Source organism: Copidosoma floridanum, unplaced genomic scaffold, assembly GCF_036245765.1.
Source record: "Copidosoma floridanum isolate Cflo_tuat_1 unplaced genomic scaffold, Cflo_Japanese_pri ptg000032l, whole genome shotgun sequence".
Classification (NCBI taxonomy): Eukaryota; Metazoa; Arthropoda; class Insecta; order Hymenoptera; family Encyrtidae; genus Copidosoma; species Copidosoma floridanum.
Window position 1 is genome coordinate 8,154,198 of NW_028321909.1, and position 20,356 is coordinate 8,174,553.

Below are 20,356 nucleotides of genomic sequence, written 5' to 3' on the forward strand. Positions count from 1 at the left end.
TTTACGTGTATGAATGTTTTTATTCGTCAGTCAGCCAGCCATCATTGTGTCTCGCCGTTCTCAGTATATTTATATGTACATTGATTTAAATATATATAAATATATCTGCATAATACACCGAGTCCATACTTTAATGGTCAATTTTTTTTTTCGTGATCTTTCACTCATTTTTTTTCTTTTCTTTTCTTTTATTTTATTTTGCATTACAAACTTCATGGTTCTCAAAAAAAAAACTTTTTTTTATCGTTCGATGTTGTGTTTTTTCTCACTCATTTGCTTGACTGCCTTTATTTTTTTTTTCTTTTACTATACTTACGATGGACGCGCGCTCGGTTTATTCTCTCTCAGATTTGATGCTACCACGATACAGAAGATTTATTACTTATTAACGCGTTCCTGAAACAAACATAGAAAAAATAGTATTGTCATTGGAAACCTTCTTAACTTTGATTAATTTAATTAAAAGAGAAAATCATTACATCTAAAACAGAACTGAATGAAAAAGCAGGCCGTAAAATAATAATTGAGCGTTTCAAATAGAATTGAAAAAAAAAAAAAAAAAAAAAAAATTGCTCGAAAAATCTAAGACCCTCATTCTAAAAGCTTTTGTATTCGTTGCTTGTAAAAATAAATAGTCTTTCAAACGATAAATGCAATAATGGTTAAAATGCGGATGTTACGAAAAGAAACATTGAACCACTTAATAATACTATTGAATGTGTTGAAAGAATTTAAAACTGTAAATTGACACACATACGATAACATGACATTTTATTAGTTTTAATTCACAAGTATAGTAAATATAACAGTCTGGAAAAACCTTAAGCTTAAAATGAAAAATCACGTTACTTTAGCACTATTTTTTTTTTGTTATAAAAAAAATAAATTGATAGTTCAGTTTTAGATTTTCTTGGAACTTTGAAATTTACATTACTTTTAATTATTGTCACCAAGTAAATTACTATTTTTTTCTAAGTTTGTTTAGTTTCAATGCGATGAGGTATATTTTACTTCAATGGTTAAACTTAGATTATTCAGGCAGATTTTTATAGTAAAGTTAAAGTTTGAATAAAGAACAAAGTAACTTTTTCCATCAGTTCTGAGCATTTACAAGATTTTTTTTGAGGTTAAAAAAAAGAGTTGATATAGGTAAGCATGATTTTATTTCTATACATGTTGCATTATTTATATCAATAGTTCATGCTAAAGATCAGAAATGAACTTCTATTTGATAATGACATTTTGAGTAAATTTATATTATGATAAATTATAGTATTAAAATCTAGTCAAAAAGAAACATGCGATAATGAAAATTTTATTTAATGATTTACAGGACTCTAAAACATCTTTATCAACAGATTTTTTTTTTTGACGAGATTGACTTCAAGATTTATATAAGTGTATACATATACATACACAAGTATGTATACACTTAAGTATAATGCAACTAGTTCTATATCACAATGTTATACGTCCAAGTGTACTCCGCAGTTAAATTATTGTTTAGAAAAAAAAAAAAAAATTTAATTTAATAGGTAAATTTTAATGCACATGTTTCACAAGAATATTCACACTAGATATAAGTTTCATATTTCCTTAGTAAATTAACAAAAATTTATCTTCAATTTTATTTCAATATTAAAAAGTCATTCGCGCTCTTCAATATATTAATGTATCGGTTCGTCTTGCGACCAAAAGAGCAATGTTAAAGGAAAACAGTTTATGACAGTGCTAAGCTTTTTTTTCACTAGTTTCATTAGTTTTATCCACCGGAAACAGGTCCATCCACGAATTTATCCTTGTTTGATTGAGCAGTAAAACTTTAATAGAAAAATCAAAAGATTTATGTGTGAAAAAAAAAAAATGATCTAAACAGTGCTGGTACAAAATTATTCATGTAAGAATTTTAAAATAAATTTTTTCTCGGTGCAATCATTTTTCAACAATTCTTCAGGTCAATATTCAATTTTGGTCCAGCACTGAATCATGAGAATGGAGAGCAAAATTACTGTCACAGAACAAAAAACGCACATGAACTAAAAACATTTTAAAGCCATTTGAAAATGTTTGGACAATTGACAATAAAAAGCCAAGCCAATAAGTAAATACCAAGTTGAATGTTAAATTTGTCATGAGCATGCATAAAAAATTTCAGGTATAAAGTTGATTAACATTGTGGATTACTATACAATTGACTTTAAAAGAAAAAAATAATTTTCAAAATTTCTATTGAACAATAAATGTTATGGTATACATTGGATTTATTTCTAATGTATGTTTAAACACAATATAGGTTTTTTTTAAAATATTTTACAGCCATTTTTTGAGAACTATGCCCTATAGGCTCTGCAATGCTGTGTTACTATGCATTTACATGCTATCGTCATTGGCATAGTAAAAAACCGCCTCAGATTTAATTGTGACATCAATCACTTACACAGCAAAGGGGACCTTATTTTACATGGCTTCCGAACCATATGGCCACAGTTGGTAATACGCACTTAAGAAATAAGTTTCTCAGAGGTGCGAGCCAAGTGAGTGAAGGCTGAGTTTCGAACTCGTGAGTCGTGAGCATGTGTTACCAAGCCCCCGAGCTACAACTACAAGAACTATACAGCCTTTACCACTGTGCTACATAGAGATATTATAAGAGTAGGGAAACCGAACTGTGCAGTGTCTGCTGGAGTAGAGAGAGAGAGAAAAGATTTCAGTACCTGTGCATCTCTCTCTGCCCTCTTCGCTGATTGGTTCCTTGGAAGGGGAAGTCCCCACCATGCTCTTCAACTTAAGCTCCGCCCACTCTGCACAGTTTAAGTACAAGAATCTGCTATCATAGATACTTTCATCAATGGCCAAGTTGGCCAAATATTTTGCTCTTTAGCGCATCGTTAAGGGGGTTAGAGCGAAAAACAAATTTCTTACGACAGTCTTCGAAAAATTGTAATGCGTTTGTTTTCATGTTAACAACATATTGAAATTTCAGGAACCGTAGCGTCACAGTTTTTGAGAAAAAAAAATAGCAAACTTAGTATCTTATACACAGGATCTTACTAGAACGTCGTCGCGACGTGTTCATTTTTACCAACAACTTGGAAAATATTTTTACAATTCTTTCAAAAAACTAGTATGTAGTTGTAAGTAACAATTAAAATAACATATCCAAATTTGAGGAAGCAAGCCGTCACGGTTTAAGAAATACTTTAATTAAAAATTTTACGAAAATGCTACTGGTACATCTATATACAGCAGATGAGAAATAAAATATGGAGCATAAATTCGATTTTGAAGTATTAATTTTTTATTTTCTCACTATTTAGTAATCTTCTGCTGTACGATATGGAATAGCTCGCACGATTTATCAAGAATAGTCATAAAATACACTAATTTTTAATTTGAATTAACTTTTAAGACTGACTGTACCGCTCTAACCCCCTTAAGTGTCTTCGATTCCTGGATGCGTTAATTTTTTTTTTTTTTATCAATAATATAAAAAAATGTGATAATGTGTAGAAAATTTAATTTTTTAAAGTAAATTTAAATATTGTTGTTAGAATTCATCAAGTTTAGGAATGAAACTTGCAAGTAAGTATGGTTCAAAAATATTACTTTATTGGCCTTTAAATATGGTTAACTTATTATAATGCGTACGAATCTTGTAATATCTCTATGCTGTGCAATCGTGGCCGCTATCACAATATAGGTTATATTAAATGTAAGTATAGATTGGCATGATAGTTCATAGATTTGCATCCAAAAGGTTCAAAACAATTTTTTAGTTATTTAAATTATCTTATTAATGTCAATTCAAAAAAATAAAATTTACTGTTGACTAATTTTCATGCTTTGATGTATACTTTTTCGTGTTCTAGGATATGCGGAAAACTTGGGAAAACGTAGAATCTGAAGAATCAATTCTCACGGTAGCTTTGCCATTTAGTGCCGTAACGAAAAGGGGCTTACGAAGAACATAAAACTGCTACTCATCACAACAATTATGTTTTAGTCACGTTTGAAAAAAATATGCAGTTGCTTCGAAAAAATATATAGATTAGTAAGAAAAAAAGATAAAAATTGACTGGCATCAATATTTTCTGTGAAACATCATGGTAGACAAGTAATATTAAGTACGTAACATTTACCAAGCATAAAAACTAAATTAATCAACTTACAAAAAAAAGGATGTTAGCAGTTTGATGAAAAAAAAGGTTTTAGCAAGTGGCATGATGAAAAAGCAAAACTTTATTACATTTTTAACCAGAAAAATTATTTTAATTATCATTTAAAATATTCTAATCATTTCAGATATCTAACTATTTAAGACTACATTTCTTGTCGTAAGTGGTGGCTTGCAGAAAATTCTAACCTCAAAAAATCCTGGAACTATCGCGGTCTATAACCATATGCCTTGAAAGACAGGATATATGTATGTGTACGTATTATGAGGCCACTACACTATAATATAAAAAAAAAATGTATATGTACATATAGGACACTTTATTTTTAAAATTCATGAATGGTTTTAAAAATTTACAGCAGTTATTTCTTCTATAATGTTTTCTTACTATAATACAATTTAACCAAAAATTTCTATGTTTGTTCTACATATTAATACCATTGTATAATAATACGCTCTTGAGTAACAATATTTTCAAGAAAAATAGCTCATTGATCTGTAATACTCCCCGAATAATAATCACTGGTTTATTAGACCAGTGAATAGCTTTAATACTAAATTAGATATCTGAATGATAATGTTGATATATTGCAAAAAACTCGTGTCAAATTTGTGTTATTGGCATGTGGCGCGTGGAAGAAAAAAAAAACACCAATTGTGGAATGAATTATATTATTGTGAATACAGTTAAGTGCTAAAGATGTAGATGCTTTGAAAGGTATAAAGTTTGGTAAATTTACAGATTTATTAACGTAGTATTTATTAGAAATTATCAGGATTGGAGCATAACGTACAATGCATTAAGGGAAAACATTATATTGGCTGTCTGTTACTTAACGCAAAGTTACTTTGATGAATTGATACAGAATTTGTTAATTGAGCAAAAGCATCTACTAGCTTTAGTGCTGCACGAGAATAAGTAAATGAATGAGTGAGAAAGACTGAGGGAAAATAGAAATGGCGTCTTAAGTTCTACAATGTTGGCGGCATTTGCTGCCTTAACTTTAGCATCAAGCATTAACAAGCACCTGTTTGAGCTGCTGTTTGGGTCGATGTCTGACCTTGGCCCGTGCTCTGGCCTTGAGCGAGCTGTGACTGGCCAGCTCCAGGTGCTGGTGTCATGCCGTTGTTGACCGCGACCTTTTGCTTCAGCATCGTCCAATCGAACGTGTAATCATATTGGTAGTTCAGCGTGCGGAATAGGATACGGAACAGCTGGCGCAGGTACATGTAGTCTGGGCTCTCTTCGAAACGCAGTCCTCGGCAATAATTTAGGTACATGGAGAATTCGGCTGGGAAGCCCTGAAAAATTCAATGCACATTTTTCATTGAGTTTCGATATTGATATTCATATTTTCTCCAACGGCGGCTACCATGTAACAATAAGACTTGTGTTAATCTTTGATGTCTCCAAACCAATCAGGTTATCATTACGAGAATAAAAATAATAAAACTAATAAAAGAAAGAAGCGAAACATAAAGCCCCCCCCTTTTGGTTGAGTCCACTCAAATAATGTGGATATCACCATTTTTACAAATAATTTTTTGGCTTGCATGTGAAGCTTTTCAAAATCTCATTAACATCTGACAAACTTTGCTCGATATACTGACCTTGCAAAGAACCTCAACGGGAGTGGACATTTTCTTTTCGCTAATTTTTTCGTATTTCTGCTTTTTCGTTGCAGCCTTGAGACCCTGCCAGGGCAGCGAGCCCCGGTTGAAGTACATGAGTACGTAACCGAGAGATTCCATGTCGTCGCGGCGGCTTTGCTCGATACCAAGATGAGCGTTAATAGAAGCGTACCTTGCTGTGCCCGTCAAGTTCTTGTCTTCACGGTACTGTATGTGCAATCGGGTGCGGTTGTCACGGAACTTCTTGGCTAGTCCAAAGTCGATAAGGAACAGCTGGAAAGTAAAGAGATGTTAAGCCTTAGCGAAGTACCTGTATACATAAGGAACGTTTATTGGTGACTAAGGACGCGACCAAAACTAACGCCTTCCTGTTGAAAGAGTTGACAAGCATTCAAGGTTATTTATAGGCACCACGAGATATTAAAATGTTTTTTTTTATCAAGAAGTTAATAATGTAATTTCGGAAAAAGTGATTTCTTCATATTGTATTATTACTGTACATGTTGAGAGCATACATTTTTGAATCGTCATATATAATAGAGAAAAAAAAACTCTTCAGGTAATTTCGCGAAAACGCGTTACGGACCGGAAAACCAGTTGAGGTAAACAATTTGATCATAAAGAAACTACATCACGTTAATGAGTATAATATTTGCCACTTTGCTTGGGATGAGTTAAGATTTTTTAAAGTAAGAAATTTACCTTGTTACAATGACGGCCGATTCCCATTAAAAAATTGTCGGGTTTGATATCTCTATGTATGAAATGTTTGCAGTGAACGAATTCAATCCTGCCAATCATCTGATCAGCTAACATCAGTACTGTTTTGGTTGTGAATTTTCGCGAACAAAAAGTAAACAAATCTTCAAGTGAAGGACCAAGTAGATCCATTACTAGAACATTATAGTCACGTTCTTGGCCATACCTAGAAATAAAATAATTGATGGTTAAAAAATCGAAATTTTACATGACATAAAATAAAAAAAATAATTTATTTGATGTTCTATTTAATTCTTTAAAGTGACAAGAATGCTTGGTCATGTCTTAAAATCCAAACTGGCTTGGACTCATAATGTGATTTATTTGGAGTACACAAATTCAAAAGTACAGTTTTATGAGATGATAAAAAAACAATAACCAACATCATTGGTTTCGAAAAAAGTTAATTATTCAAAAAAAATTCGTGTTTGATCAAAATTAAAAAATCCTAACGCAGTGCATGCACGGTAAATGTAGTTATATGAAAAAATGATTGTATAATAATATACGTATATGTCAGCGAACACCAAGTGGAAGCTTTTTACTTTACTATAGGAGCGAACAATGCTGACATTAATAATCATATCAGTACGCGTCACGGTCAATGTCGCCCTGGTCTTTGCTTTGGGAGGCTAGACGCGTATCATGTAGGTTATCTTTTACCTTTTCGGTATTAAAGCGTAATGTACTATCAATATCATAACATATTACAACAATTAGGAGCAAGATTGTCAATATTCCAAATTCCAACCGTTTCTAGGAATTAATATACGACTCATTATAAAAGGCGTAAATGCATAAATTTTAACACTATTGTGCGAGTAATAGTTATTTTATTACAAACTCCCATGATTATGATAAGACAATTTTTTTATTCTCAAGTTAACAAAAATTAACTTATAATGGTACTTAAAGCTAATGAGATTAAAAGAAAAAAAATATATAACAGTCTGACTAAATCATCTTACCAGCGTATATGAGGTATGCCTACACCACCATGCAGTATCCTGTACAATTTAGATTCGTATAATAATTGTGGGTGACGAGCTCTGATATTTTCCAACTTTATTGCCACTTCCTGAAAACCAAGTTACATTTTTTAATTACTGTTGAGTATCCTACTAACTTTGAACTGTATGCTTAGGTACTTCAAAAATTTACATCCTATATTGTTTAAACTAAGTTGTACATTGAACTCCAGAAACCCTTAACACAATATGACAGTTCTTAAGGTAAACTAGGTCTGCGTGTAGGTTTCCACAAAACCCCTAGAAGATTTTATGAATTATAACTCCATACATAAAATGTATCTTAATACACCTGGTTGAATAAATAAATAAAAATCTCAAAGTGATGTATATGTTATTAAATAAATATTAGTTTTTATTTTGAATTAATGAAAAACTTCTTTTTTCTTTTGCTCCTTGGCTTATGGTATTTAAATTTATCTTAGGACTTAACAATAGCAAATTACAACTTTTGACGTTGTTCGGTAAATCCAATTGAGGAGATCACAACAGGTAAACTTCTTAAGGATCATTGTTTGTATTCCTCTTCAAACACATGGAAATACTTCAGTTGTATGACGTAATTTGCTTATTAATACATGAGTACATAAGACTAATCCAATAAAATCACGTTTTACTTGTTTTTAGCTGAGCAGCCAAGTTTAATCTTTGAAATGTAGTCTTTATTGCATACATTCAAGAAAAGGTACCTTTTTGGATTTCAGGGTAGCAGGAGTATAAATTTACAACGTGCCTTGATTTTGTAATAAAATAAATTTCTCTTTATAAGCAGTTGCAGTACTTCTTTTACAGATAATCTCATTTTCTATTCAACATGAAAGATTAGAAATTATACTTTTTACACGACAAGTCCACTTGCTCGCATTTTTAAGAATCGTAATAGGAAAAAAAGTGATCGTTAATGAGTGTTCAATGGCATTCAACTCTTGAGGTATAAACAGTAGTAATTAGCCCACTTAATTGAAACAACAGATAAAACGCTGACAACAAAACAAAAATAAAGAAGAAAAACAAGCTGCTGAGAGCTGCGACAGAGAGAAAGGTAACGTAGGTACGGTATACCGAGTCAGGTATGAATCATGATCCAGAAAAAAAAACCATTGTTCTGAAATCATTGAACCCAGAAGCCAGCACAGCTGCAGGTGCCCCCCAGGTGTAAAGACGGCCATGCTGGCTGGCTCAGCAACTGGAGCAGGTTTTTTATGTGGGTATATGTATATTATGAATGACCATCAGAAGAGAGACCAGCCCTCTCGATAATATTTTCCTCCATAAAGAGAGAAAGAGAGATGCCTCCACGATTCAGAAATAACTATACGCTTTTGTCTTTTTGCGCCGTGTCTCCTCTCTCCTCCTCCACCATCATATCTTTGATGTGGTATGTGTACATGTACATGAAGAGAGAGAGAGAGTCACGATGTATAATACACATCCTACTTATATCCCCGTTGTTGCTCTTTCGCCCATATTACGGGTTCCCCCAGTGCGTATTTCGTAATCTCTCGAGTCAGCATTCGCGGGTAAAAAGTCCAAGGAAAAGAAAAATAGAAGGGAAAGGCTGGTTCGTAAGTACTACATCTAAAAGTACGAGATTCGCAGTGGCACGTAAGTATAGAACAACAGAGAGACCAGACGTGTAAGCTGCTGTTGGTCGCTCTCTCTACATAGTCTTGAGAGAGCTATATGTTATATACAGACACATCACATACACACGGCCAAAAGCGCCATAGCGAAGAGCCAGAGAAAGAGAGAAAGAGAAAACGTTGCCCCGTTGCTCGAGCGAATGAGGTGCCCGTGCCCAACACACGATGAATGCGAAGAAATGGAAGGAAAAAGAAGAAAAAAAAAAAAAAAATAGGTACAACCACAGACAAGCTTCTCTCGCGCTAAGAGCCTGGAGCTCACAGGTCGTGTCGCGAGATGATGCGTCTATATATGTCCTAACTACAGCACACCTATAGGTACGGAGAGAAGGAAAGAAAAGGGCTGTGGGAAAAATTTTGTTGGCTGCTCGGCCTCGTGTCATATTCAGGTGATGTGTGCTCCTGCTCACGTAGGAGTGCATAAATATGTATGTATGTGCACCCACACACGCACACATACACACACAAATGTGTGCAATGGTGTCTTACCTCGCCATTGGCCACGTTGATACCGAGGTAAATGTCGCCAAAGGAGCCAGAACCGATCTTTCTCATTAGCCTGTACTTGCCGCCGACGATGAACTCGGTCTTGTTCACGATCCCGATCAGCGACATGGCTGCTACTGTTGTTGTGTGTTACTGCACGAGTTACGATGATAATAATGTATAGATGTATGTATACTTGACACACAACACACAACTGGTAAGCTACTATACGGAATCAGGAGGTCCAAGTAATTGTATATCGCAAATGTATGATAATAGTGTAAAACAACGAGAAAGTAGACACTCGCGCGCGTAGCTATATATATATATTCGACGAGATATCTCTGGTACTGTACCGTCTGCACACGCACAATTTCGTCGGTATAGAGGAAGCGCGCAATGTATTATACTTCTAGGGACGAGCACTAGGTTCACTAGGAGGGGGCAGGCTGACCCTCCTGCAGACGAATCGAGGACTACTCGCTCCGAGAGGGTCCCCGTCGTCCTCCTTTTGTCGTACGACGACGACGTACCCAAAACGCCTCCACAGCTCCACTAGTCCACGGCTACATTCACTGCTGCAGGCTGCAGGCCACTTACGCCGCGCGTCGTTGGCGCAAACGCAGAAAATCGAGGAGCGGAGGAGACGGAGAAACGACAAACGACGAAACGAGACGAGACGATGACCAAGTCGCGAGAATATATAAATATACACTAACACACAGATACAGTTATAACGCAACACAGAGACAGAGGAGAGGACGAGGAGGCAAAAAACAGAGCGCGCGATAGTAGGTATAGCTATAGCAACTGGTATTAACTGCGAGCTTCATGCTTCTGCCAGTTGGCGCTGTGAGACGTATCAAGATAAAAGTCAAAAGACATAAAAGTGTAAGCTAAAGCTCCCTAACACCACTATGGCCGGCCTCGAGCCTCCTCGTCCTCGCCGACTCGCCGTCACCGTTTAATCGAATATCGAAATGACTATCCGAAAATCGACCCCTTACCTCACACAAAAGCAAAACCAGCCGCAACTTTTTTGGTTGGTTTATTACATGAATTTTAACCAAAAACCGAAGTTGTAACAATTTTTGAATTTAACAAAGTCGGGGGGGGGGAGGGAATGACCACTCATGTAAAGTTAATCTTGTTTAGAAATGCATTATCTATACAATCTTGGATGAGTATCCTCCTAAGATTAGCGTTAGATGAGCAGTTATTATCCCCTATTTAAATCCAATGATTGCCGTAACTTCGGTTTTTGTTGAAATTATTGATAAAAACCAACTGGCGCAGTTGCGGCTGGTTTTGCTTTTGTCTAAAGCGTCTACTTTTTTAAAGGTTGAATTTTGGGTTGAATAATTACTAATTTTGCCGTATATAGTACATTCGAGGAATAACTAACAACTTTCTAGCCGTTGGTTTAGGTTGTGGCTGGTTTATAAAGTCAACCACACGGCACTACTTCAATTACCAATAACTCTACACCAAAATGAAATATGAAAAAAATATTTCGGATCTTTACGAATCATGATGTCTCTCGATTTTGGTAAGAGGTGCGGCTGGTTTAAATTTTCGACCACCCTCGGGCCTCAGCTCTTGGTGTCTATTCTAGGAATTCATAGAATTTATCGCAAAAAGTTGTAAATTATACAAGATATTGGACAATCGAGATTTGCGTTTTTCGATACGCGCCCGGTCGTCTTCGAGATTAATGGTCACCCAACCGGTCACTAGGGAAAGAAGGAAGACTGTTTTAGTCTTGTATCTCGCATCGCTTTTTTTTCTCTAATTGGTTCCCCTAAACGTATAGACATTCAGTGTCAGTGAAAAACTAATCAGAGAAGAGGAGCGAAGAGATAGGTAAGCATCAAGACTAAAACAGTCTTTCTTCTCAAGTTGGTTGTTGAACATGTAGTTCTGCTTTCAGTTTTTTTTTTCATACACTCTAAGCCCTAAAGAGTAGTTCTTCGAAATTTCCTTTTTCATAGTAAAATCTCAAAACTACTGTTTTTAAATGGTACTTTTGATGATTTCCTCTTTTGAATAGAATAATTGTCATATATTACTTTTCTAGAAATATTGAACAAAAAGTCGAAACTACTTGTTGTTTGTTAGATGGCTGTTACAGATTACTGATACCATTAATCACGAAAAGCATTTAAATAAATTCCAGTTATTTAATATTAGGATCAGGGCCGTAAATAAGTAACATAGACAAGCATGTGCACAGCAATTCGGAAGAATATGGTGATTTTTGTATTTTTTCTTATAGTAAGACTTACCTGACAGTCCTACTAAGTCTTTGGTTTTAATTTGTAAATAAATATTATTCATGTTAATCGAAACAAAGTATGGATGCTAGGAAATAAGGCTATAAAGGTTATAATAATTCACTCATTAGTGATGATGTACTTGAATTCTGAATTTAATGATTAATTTTTATAAAATGTGAAAAAACTGTTAAATGTACTGAAGAATGTATGTATTCGTGAAATGATTTACTCCATAGAACCATTTCTGACAGACTGCATTAGCCAAAATACAATATTGGGAGAGGGAAAAAGCAGCTAAACAGTGCCGCCAGCGCTGTCGTCAATGTTACCAACTTGACACTTTTTTTTGTCACTTAGCTTAATCTGGACTCATCAGGACTTCTAAAAATTTTTTCCACCTGTGAACATATTTAAATACGTATTAGCATAAGTGTTTTTATTTTCATTCAATTGTAACTTTAACTTATAAATCGATCCATATAATTTATTTCGTACTTCATCTTTATATTTGTGATTTTATCTTCATGTAAGCGGTGTGCTATTAACGGTTATGGCATTTGCCTTGTTAATTAGTGGACCCAGTGCTACAACGTCCGAGTGTAGTAGTGAGTTAATCAGATGATTAGAGAGAAATCACATTTTCAACCGTCACTTAAAAGCGAAAAAGTTTTTAAGTACTTGAGTTTAAAATAACAGGGTGGAGGTAGTTTTGCTGATTATCAAATATATATAATGTATAAAATATACAAAATATTAAAAAATATATATATAATGAATAAAACTGTACTAGCTAGGTTATGTTAGGTTGGTAATGTGATTTCATTTATCTCACTTTAGTTGGTAGTGCGTAATTTTTTTACAGTTCAGAAGTCTGTTCGGAAAAAAATGGACGCAATCCACACTCCGTAATAAGTAAAACTCTAGACCATTTTTATTAAGTAGTCATTAAATTATGTATATCTGATTATGTAATTTTTTTTACATGAGTGTTTAGTCTCTGCTAATTTTTATGCTCTGGCATGTGAGGATGTGATAATTTAGTCTCTATGTTGATCCTTTTGAAAACTTCGGAGAATTTACCTCCCCATATATTCTACGTTTTGGACTGATTTTGTATAAAAAACTTTATTTTATCTTCGGCTTGTAAGGTTTTTCCGAGATACAAAATACTTATAATTGTAATCACTTTTTACCAGGATTTGAGATTGGCCTACTTAGACCCATTAAATTGGTATGTATAATATAAAAAGATCTTTGTCTTTTCTGTTATTTCTCTCGATGGTAATTTTTAAGTTTTTTGCCATTAAGCAAATCTCATAATCTAGGGACTTATTGAATTGATCGTTTTTTTCTCCTGTCTTTAAAAGTATGACTAATAATCAAACTTGTCCCATTCGATAAAAATATTTTTATATTTTTCTAATCTTTTACTTGTCTCATTTGCTTCTAACTCTAAGAAACTTTTTTACTCCCTCCCGGGGGATAAGATAAGTGTGTTCTGCATTATTTCATTTACATTGATTTTAAATCTTGCAACCCCGTTTGGTTTTTCCAGAAAATCCTCTAACATTATTCTCACCTTTTTTATATACTCTAAAAGTTTTACCATCCACAAAAATATCCAAACCTGCTTAAGCTAGTTTTTTCAACGACAATGACTAATGACCGTAAAAACCTCATTCAGTTCAAAAATATTTCTAATTGTCTAGCTCTAAAATGAAATTTCTTTTGCCATCTACCTTTGATCATACACTTTTATGTGTACTCTTAACAACCCTCTTTTTGTACACCTTAACGTTAGATAAAATTATTTAGTTTATTGTAGGGTCGGTCACACTTTGACTAGCAATAAAATATGTATAATAATGTATATGTATCCTTGCCTTAATTTAACTAATTCTCTTTATTTGACGGAGTCACTGTTCTTTATTTGTATTTATTTAACCCTTTTTTACTACGTTGATCTTAACTATCTTGTTTCACCAATCTTGAGCGTTAATTATTTTTTTTTCAACGTCACATGCATTTTTACGACTTACTTTATTATTCTTACCTCTAGCTAATGGACAGTCGGATCCTTTGTGATTCTTTACTGCCTGGCAGTAGTAACAGAACCACAAATTTTTGTTCTTTAGAGGGCACTCCTGAGCCCAATGACCAGAATCATTACACCGGTAACATCGATCCTCAGATGCACTTGGTCCAGGTTGGGTGTGAACTCTGTTCACATATAAGTCAGCTCCTCTCGGCCTTCTATCCCCTTCTTCACTTTTTCCTGACTCTAACTGCAATAGAAATTATTTGATTTCCTCTAAACTTATCTCTTAAGTAGTTTGCCTAATGAGGTCAATACTTTGCACTTTGAGGAAGGTTTGAACCACCTCATGCTTTTTACTATTGTTCTATAATAAGCCGGGCGACAGTGACTGGCTACCTAGAACGTACGACTTTTAACTCATGTATCAGTGTTATGTATTAAGGATATTCGGAAATGATGTATTTCCGGGTGGGGAGGTGGCAAGAGGGAGTTTTAAATGTATAGCGTACGAGTATTATTTTTTGTACTTTAAACTTTTTTTTGGCAGTTTTTATCATTAATTACGATATTATAAGTATGTTCGTATATTGTATTTTTGTAAGTTATTTTAGTAGTTGAACCAAATAAAATAACTTCGGATTTTCGTTGGATTCCAACGTTTGAAACTTCAGATACATTGAATAGGTGGTGCCAACTTACAGAACTAGAAAAAATAGTAACATAAAATCCCTTTTTTAACAATATCATTGCGTAGAATAATTTTTTAATCTAATTACAATCAAATTAATCATTAAGGAATTAAGAAATTCTGATAAAGTCTTCGATATGTAAAATTTTCAAGTATTGACAACGTTGACGTACATTGTCAACATGGAGGTTTAAGAATAATTCCGATCTTTTGGGACGACCTATTACTGTATTAATTAAATTATATATTATGAATATGCCAGAAATGAATTTGAGCTACAATTAAAATTGTCAACAAAAAAAATTCGGATCGGTTTGATTCTGATATTGAAGATGATTACAGCTACAACGGAAAAGATATTGATGAAATTTTACTGAAAAGTGACGAAAATCGACCTTTTAGCTCCTCTTCTTAGAGCACCGTGGTGATTGATCATTAATCTTTAAATGATGAAAAAATTTTCCTTTACATCTCTACCCTACTGTTTTAGTATTTAAAATTTTTTTTAGTCATGGGTAGATGAGTTATATTATTTCCAAAATTAATTTTGTTATTTAATTTTGTTTGTAGACTATTCGCTTTACTACGTCAGCTCCGTAATTTCGTAAATTTTTCGTATTCTATTGAACAATATATTAAACAGTATACACCTTTTTTTAACGGTAAAATTATTAAATATATCATTATAATACAAAGATTTAATAATTTTTAGGACGACATATTTAGGAAACTCCCATAAGACTGTTTAAAAAAAATAGTGCATGCTAACTTAACCGAACAAAACGTTTGCAGTTATGATTGAAAATAGTACATTCATGATCAACTTGTCAATGCTCAATGATACCTAAGAAACGCTCTTTCAAAAAATTACAAAATTTCTAGTTTTTGTAGCCAGATTAAAGTAAAATAAAAACTTTTTTTTAATAAATAAAAATATAAAAATATAAAAAGTCAAAACATTTCTTAATATTATTGTATCATTAGTTTAAAAAAACACTAGTTTTAATGACGAATTGAAATAGGGCTTATGAAGGGCTACACCAATTTTCCGGAGTAGAACACAATATTCTAAAAGTAATTTTGTTGAAAATTATCGTGCAGCATGAAAAGACGAGCTAACAGCAGGCGTTGCTCGCTTGGTTTACGTGTATTTAGCATACGAGCTGCTTTTTATAATTTACGCAAGGTGTTAATCAGTTAACCGTATTTGGAAAAGGTGAAAATGTTAAAGGATTAAAGTGCAAATAACTAAGGTGAAGCTCTAAGAGAGTTGGTGTATTGCATGAATGCAAAGTAAGAGATACAAAGTACGGAACAAAGGGTGAAAAAGTATTGATCTAAAAAGTGGGGTTAAGGTGTCACCGAGAACAAAGAGAGATGAAATAGTTGATTAGTCGTTGAAAAATGAAATCGAAGGAATTAAGTAAAATAATGATGATGTAAGAAATAAAACGATCGAGGAAGAGACTGCGAGGAAAGTAGAGAGGCTCAGGGTAAGGGTAAAACGAAAAACTGAAGCTGAAGGCATTACGTACAATAGAAAGGGACTTAAAAGTGATTGACAAAAAAGATGAGAGAAGAGAATAATACAAATTTTACAAGCACCCTCTGCAACCTTATACATAAAGCGTGTTAATCCTAACTCTACCGCTGGTATCCCTAATCTAAAATTCTTCATTTACAATCTGTCAATCATAACCCCCTCTTACCAAATTCCTAACCTATCCCCCATTTATACTCCACTCTTTATCTTTTCCTTTTAACACTCTAACACTCACCTTCCAACCTGCCCCTCCCCAGGGCACCCACCTTTTCCTTTACTTTTCATTGTATTAACTTCGTAATGTATATTATATTATAAAGACGTACATTGATAGGCGTACATTAGTTAAATGTTGTAGGTAGCTTACTTAATTGTCGCCCGGCACTTAATTGAAAGGATTTACTTTTTTACACCATTCATTTTTTTTTATTGGCTGGGTGCATGAGGTACTGAAATACTTGGAGCGCCCGTGGTGAACAAAATTGGCAACACAGGACCCGGATGATGCGTAAACCGTATTGCATAAATAAAATGAAAACATAATGTACAAAATAATAAATGTTTATCGATTTCTAAAATGTGTCGTACGCCATGAATTAAATATAAATATTATTAATTAGTAATTGGTTTCATAAATATTTGCCAATAAAATACCGTGCATGAAGTGCTTTAAGCTGAAAAAACATCTGACTTGACAAGAGTATTACTAAATGTATAAGTATACGTATCATCGGCTGCTATCTACACTCCACATTTAAAACGTTATTTGTACCTCCATTGATAAATTAGTCGCAATCATTAGACTTTCGTTTAAAATTCATAAACATGTGAATAGAAAATCAGGTTCTAATTGAGTGTTGATTACTTTATTACCATCGTTTGTGCACAGTCTCTTTGAACCGGTAAAAAATTAAGGGTCGGTTTCACGATTTTGTCACCACGTAGAGGCGCTGTACGCTACACATCCAGTTAATAATCGATTTACAGCGTACACAAAAATCTTCCACTTTTCTTTACGTTAATGTATCTCTTTAGACTCTTGTGAATTATAATTAATTCTCCACATAAATTATTCAGGTCTTTCAGTATGCGAATTCACGATATTATATATAAATAATCACTGTTCAACTCGGATTTAAAATATGCTTGTATTTGATTTTTGTGTAAGCTCGTAATCTCTCATTTAATATTTTGTTAATTTAAAATTAGTCGGTTACAACTCCATTAATGCTGAAGCTTTTGATACTCCCTCTTTAAAAATCGACCCTACATTAATTTTATGTAATTCAACCTCTTCCTTTACCTCTAATCGTCTTAAGCGTAGTTTTTCAGCCTCTAAGATATTCCGAGAAGCCTCTAGCATCATGTCTACTATCCCTCGCATGGTTTCAGTCGTTGTGGATTGAGTTTTCAGCATATCTTTGAAGTCATCCAAGTTAGAATTCAGGTCTTGGACAACCTCCACGAGATTGGTCACTTGCTGGGCTGAGGGCAGGGTCATTGCGTTGGTTTTCCGCAATGTACCCGTTCTAGCTTGAGACGTCCCTCGATCACTTGAGGAAGTGTCTTGTCTTGGATCATGTGGGCGCTTCATATGGAGCCGGCGAGGTACTTTGTAATCCCTCGAATCTTCTGCTTCATCAGAGAACCAGAGAGACTCGTGGTGATGTTCCTCTGACATAAACTCTTGCTCTTGGGGCTCGAGGTCAAGTGCATCGTCTTCGTCACTATCATGCTTGCCGAAACGCCGCATTTTCTTTTATCTGTCATGGGTGTATACAAATCATTAAGTTTACAATTTTTCTTCTAGCTCTAATCATGTTGTATTAATACATAACGCCCTTGCGTTAAACTTTATTTGTAATTATTGATAAAAAAATAATGCTTTTAGTTTTGTAATTTACTGTTTTTGGTAAGTACGATATACCTTTACTCTAACAGTTGGGAGATACTTTAGTTACACTTCTACCTTTTTTACAAAAAAATCTCATCATCCTGAATTTCTAGGCTCTATAGTAAAATGCAAAAACTCTTACCTTTAAATTTACGTTTAGGATTTATTTTAAATGATGGCTTTCGATAGTCTTTAAGTAATTTAGGTGCGTCAAAATTAGAGGAAAACAGATTTTTACATCAGGAAATGAAAAATTGGCTATTCCAGCTTTACTGAGTTTTTTACGCACGGCATAAAGTCTCTCGAAATTCCTTATTGCATTCGGTACAATACAAACAAAACTTAGAGAGGGAAAAACTTGAAGAACACAACTTACAAAAAAAAAAAAAAAAATTAAGTTGATGTATGCGTCGTCTCATAGATTATATCATGAAACATATCCTATCTTAAAAGTTCTGACAATTTTGAGAAAATGAAAATAAATAATAAGTTAAATGTTTATATTTTCGAGAAGATAAGAAAAATTGATGGAAAAATAAATTAATTTTTTGAAAAATTTCAAAATAAGTATATTAAGATTTAATTAAAATTTGGGGGTTGAGGGGACAGCTCCTTAGTGAGGGGCAAAATAAATAAGCTGATATCTATTTAAAAACAGTGTAGATAGTTACTTCTCACATATTCCGCTATAATCCACGAGACGTCGCTATACCTGTGCTGAAAAGTGCGAATTGACGGTCTATTAAAGTGTTTTTATTCCAAGCGATTAATCTTGTGAGACGTACAGTTGTTTTTGCTTGCAATAAACGGAGAGCTATTAGATAACAAAATTGAGAAAGTTTTAAGGTAAATGTCCCTATTCGTGGAACATGAGAATTCATGTATGTACTTGTCATGCAAGTCCTGTTATAAAAATATTATGACAGTTTTTTATTTTATTTATTTATATAAATTCACAAGAAATGTTTTATCGTACGTAAATAAAAGGCCAATTGTAAAGATGATTTTACAAATAGGGACAAAGTTGAACTGTACATATTATGGTACCAAACTTCAACGAGTAACTAACATAATACTAGTGAACAAATAAGCGTTATCACTATTTCTGTTAAATACAATGATGCTTTTGTGTTTTTTTTTTTAAAGTTTCATAAGCAGGGACATAAGTATGAGACAATTAGTAGAATGTTTCATAGTTAGATTTTTGTCTTAATATAATCTTTGAATAACAGGTAATTCAACAATTAGGAACCATATTTAGATATTAGTAGATATGTACGTGTGATATAGTGCATTTTTTAATTTCGCGGGGGGGGGGGGGTCTGAAGCCACTTTGGAGAGTTCTAATGTCCAGCATGTAAAAACGGTAAATTGTTTTATACACCAATGTCGCGACGACGTCTTTTCTATCATGTACTCGCACACACATAAGTATAATTTTGCAATTCACAGATCCTTCGTTTATGGCTCTCTCTCACCCACATGAGAATCCCACCAGTTGATTTTAGGTCACGACACATTTATAAAATATTCTGTTTACGCATAGGGTAGACAGAGAGCGAGAAAGCGTCTTTCATTACCTTCAATAAGTACTTTTTCTCCAAGCACTGCAATGCAACTCCTTACTGACGATTTGCTTCAACAGCCTTGGAAGTTTAGAAACAGTTGGAACCTCTAGCGTTGACTTTGATTTGTATAGCTGATGTGAACTGTGAAGAAACACTTTTTTAATATAAAGGGGCATCCAAATTTCCCTTGCAACGGAAGATTTTTTCCGGCAATGATACACTTCTCTTTAGACCCATAACCTATCGGATACAAACAAAAACCACTTGATATAACCCTCGCCTCTGATGACATAAGGTTCGTTCAAGCCCTCCCTTGGTTCGGTACGGTTTGGTTCGGTTCGGTCGGTTCTGGAATCAAAAAACATAAAAAAACTTAGGGTGTATTCCGCAAATGCTGCCAGCAGTTAAGTTACGTAGGTCGTGGTAACGCTGCATGGTCGGGCAGCGCTAGCGTCAACCTGTACTAACTGTCGGTGGGTTCCGCATGTCAACAAACTTTGATATTTTTTACTGTTTTCGCTCCCATGCCATCTGATATTTCGGAGTTGGTTGACATGCGGAACCCACCGACAGTTTACAGGTTGACGCTAGCGCTACCCGACCATGCGGCGTTACCACGACCTACGT

At 34.0% G+C, this 20,356-nt stretch overlaps 2 protein-coding genes across 5 annotated transcripts; both read right to left on the minus strand.

Moving 5' to 3' along the window:
- LOC106642055 (casein kinase I) lies at positions 1–10,565 on the minus strand. 4 transcript variants are annotated; one of them, XM_089597430.1, is made up of 7 exons: positions 9,726–10,563; positions 7,534–7,643; positions 6,509–6,731; positions 5,786–6,079; positions 5,203–5,476; positions 2,715–2,801; positions 1–396 (listed from the first exon to the last, which is right to left on the minus strand). In XM_089597430.1, the coding sequence occupies exons 1-7, from the start codon at positions 9,849–9,851 to the stop codon at positions 386–388; spliced, it is 1,125 nt and encodes a 374-aa protein (XP_089453556.1). In that variant the 5' UTR covers positions 9,852–10,563; the 3' UTR covers positions 1–385. The 4 variants fall into 4 exon arrangements, with proteins under 4 accessions (XP_089453556.1, XP_014212173.2, XP_089453555.1 ...); XM_089597429.1 differs by lacking the exon at positions 1–396 and adding an exon at positions 1,355–1,820 and having other exon boundaries at positions 9,726–10,565; XM_014356687.2 differs by lacking the exon at positions 2,715–2,801 and having other exon boundaries at positions 9,726–10,560.
- Positions 10,566–12,142: 1,577 nt separating this feature from the next.
- Positions 12,143–20,036, minus strand: LOC149373377 (uncharacterized). Its single transcript, XM_089597431.1, has 4 exons — positions 19,742–20,036; positions 17,571–18,030; positions 14,052–14,283; positions 12,143–12,396 (listed from the first exon to the last, which is right to left on the minus strand). Exons 2-4 carry the CDS (start codon positions 18,018–18,020, stop codon positions 12,380–12,382), a joined length of 699 nt encoding a protein of 232 aa, XP_089453557.1. The 5' UTR covers positions 18,021–18,030; positions 19,742–20,036; the 3' UTR covers positions 12,143–12,379.
- Positions 20,037–20,356: the final 320 nt, after the last annotated feature.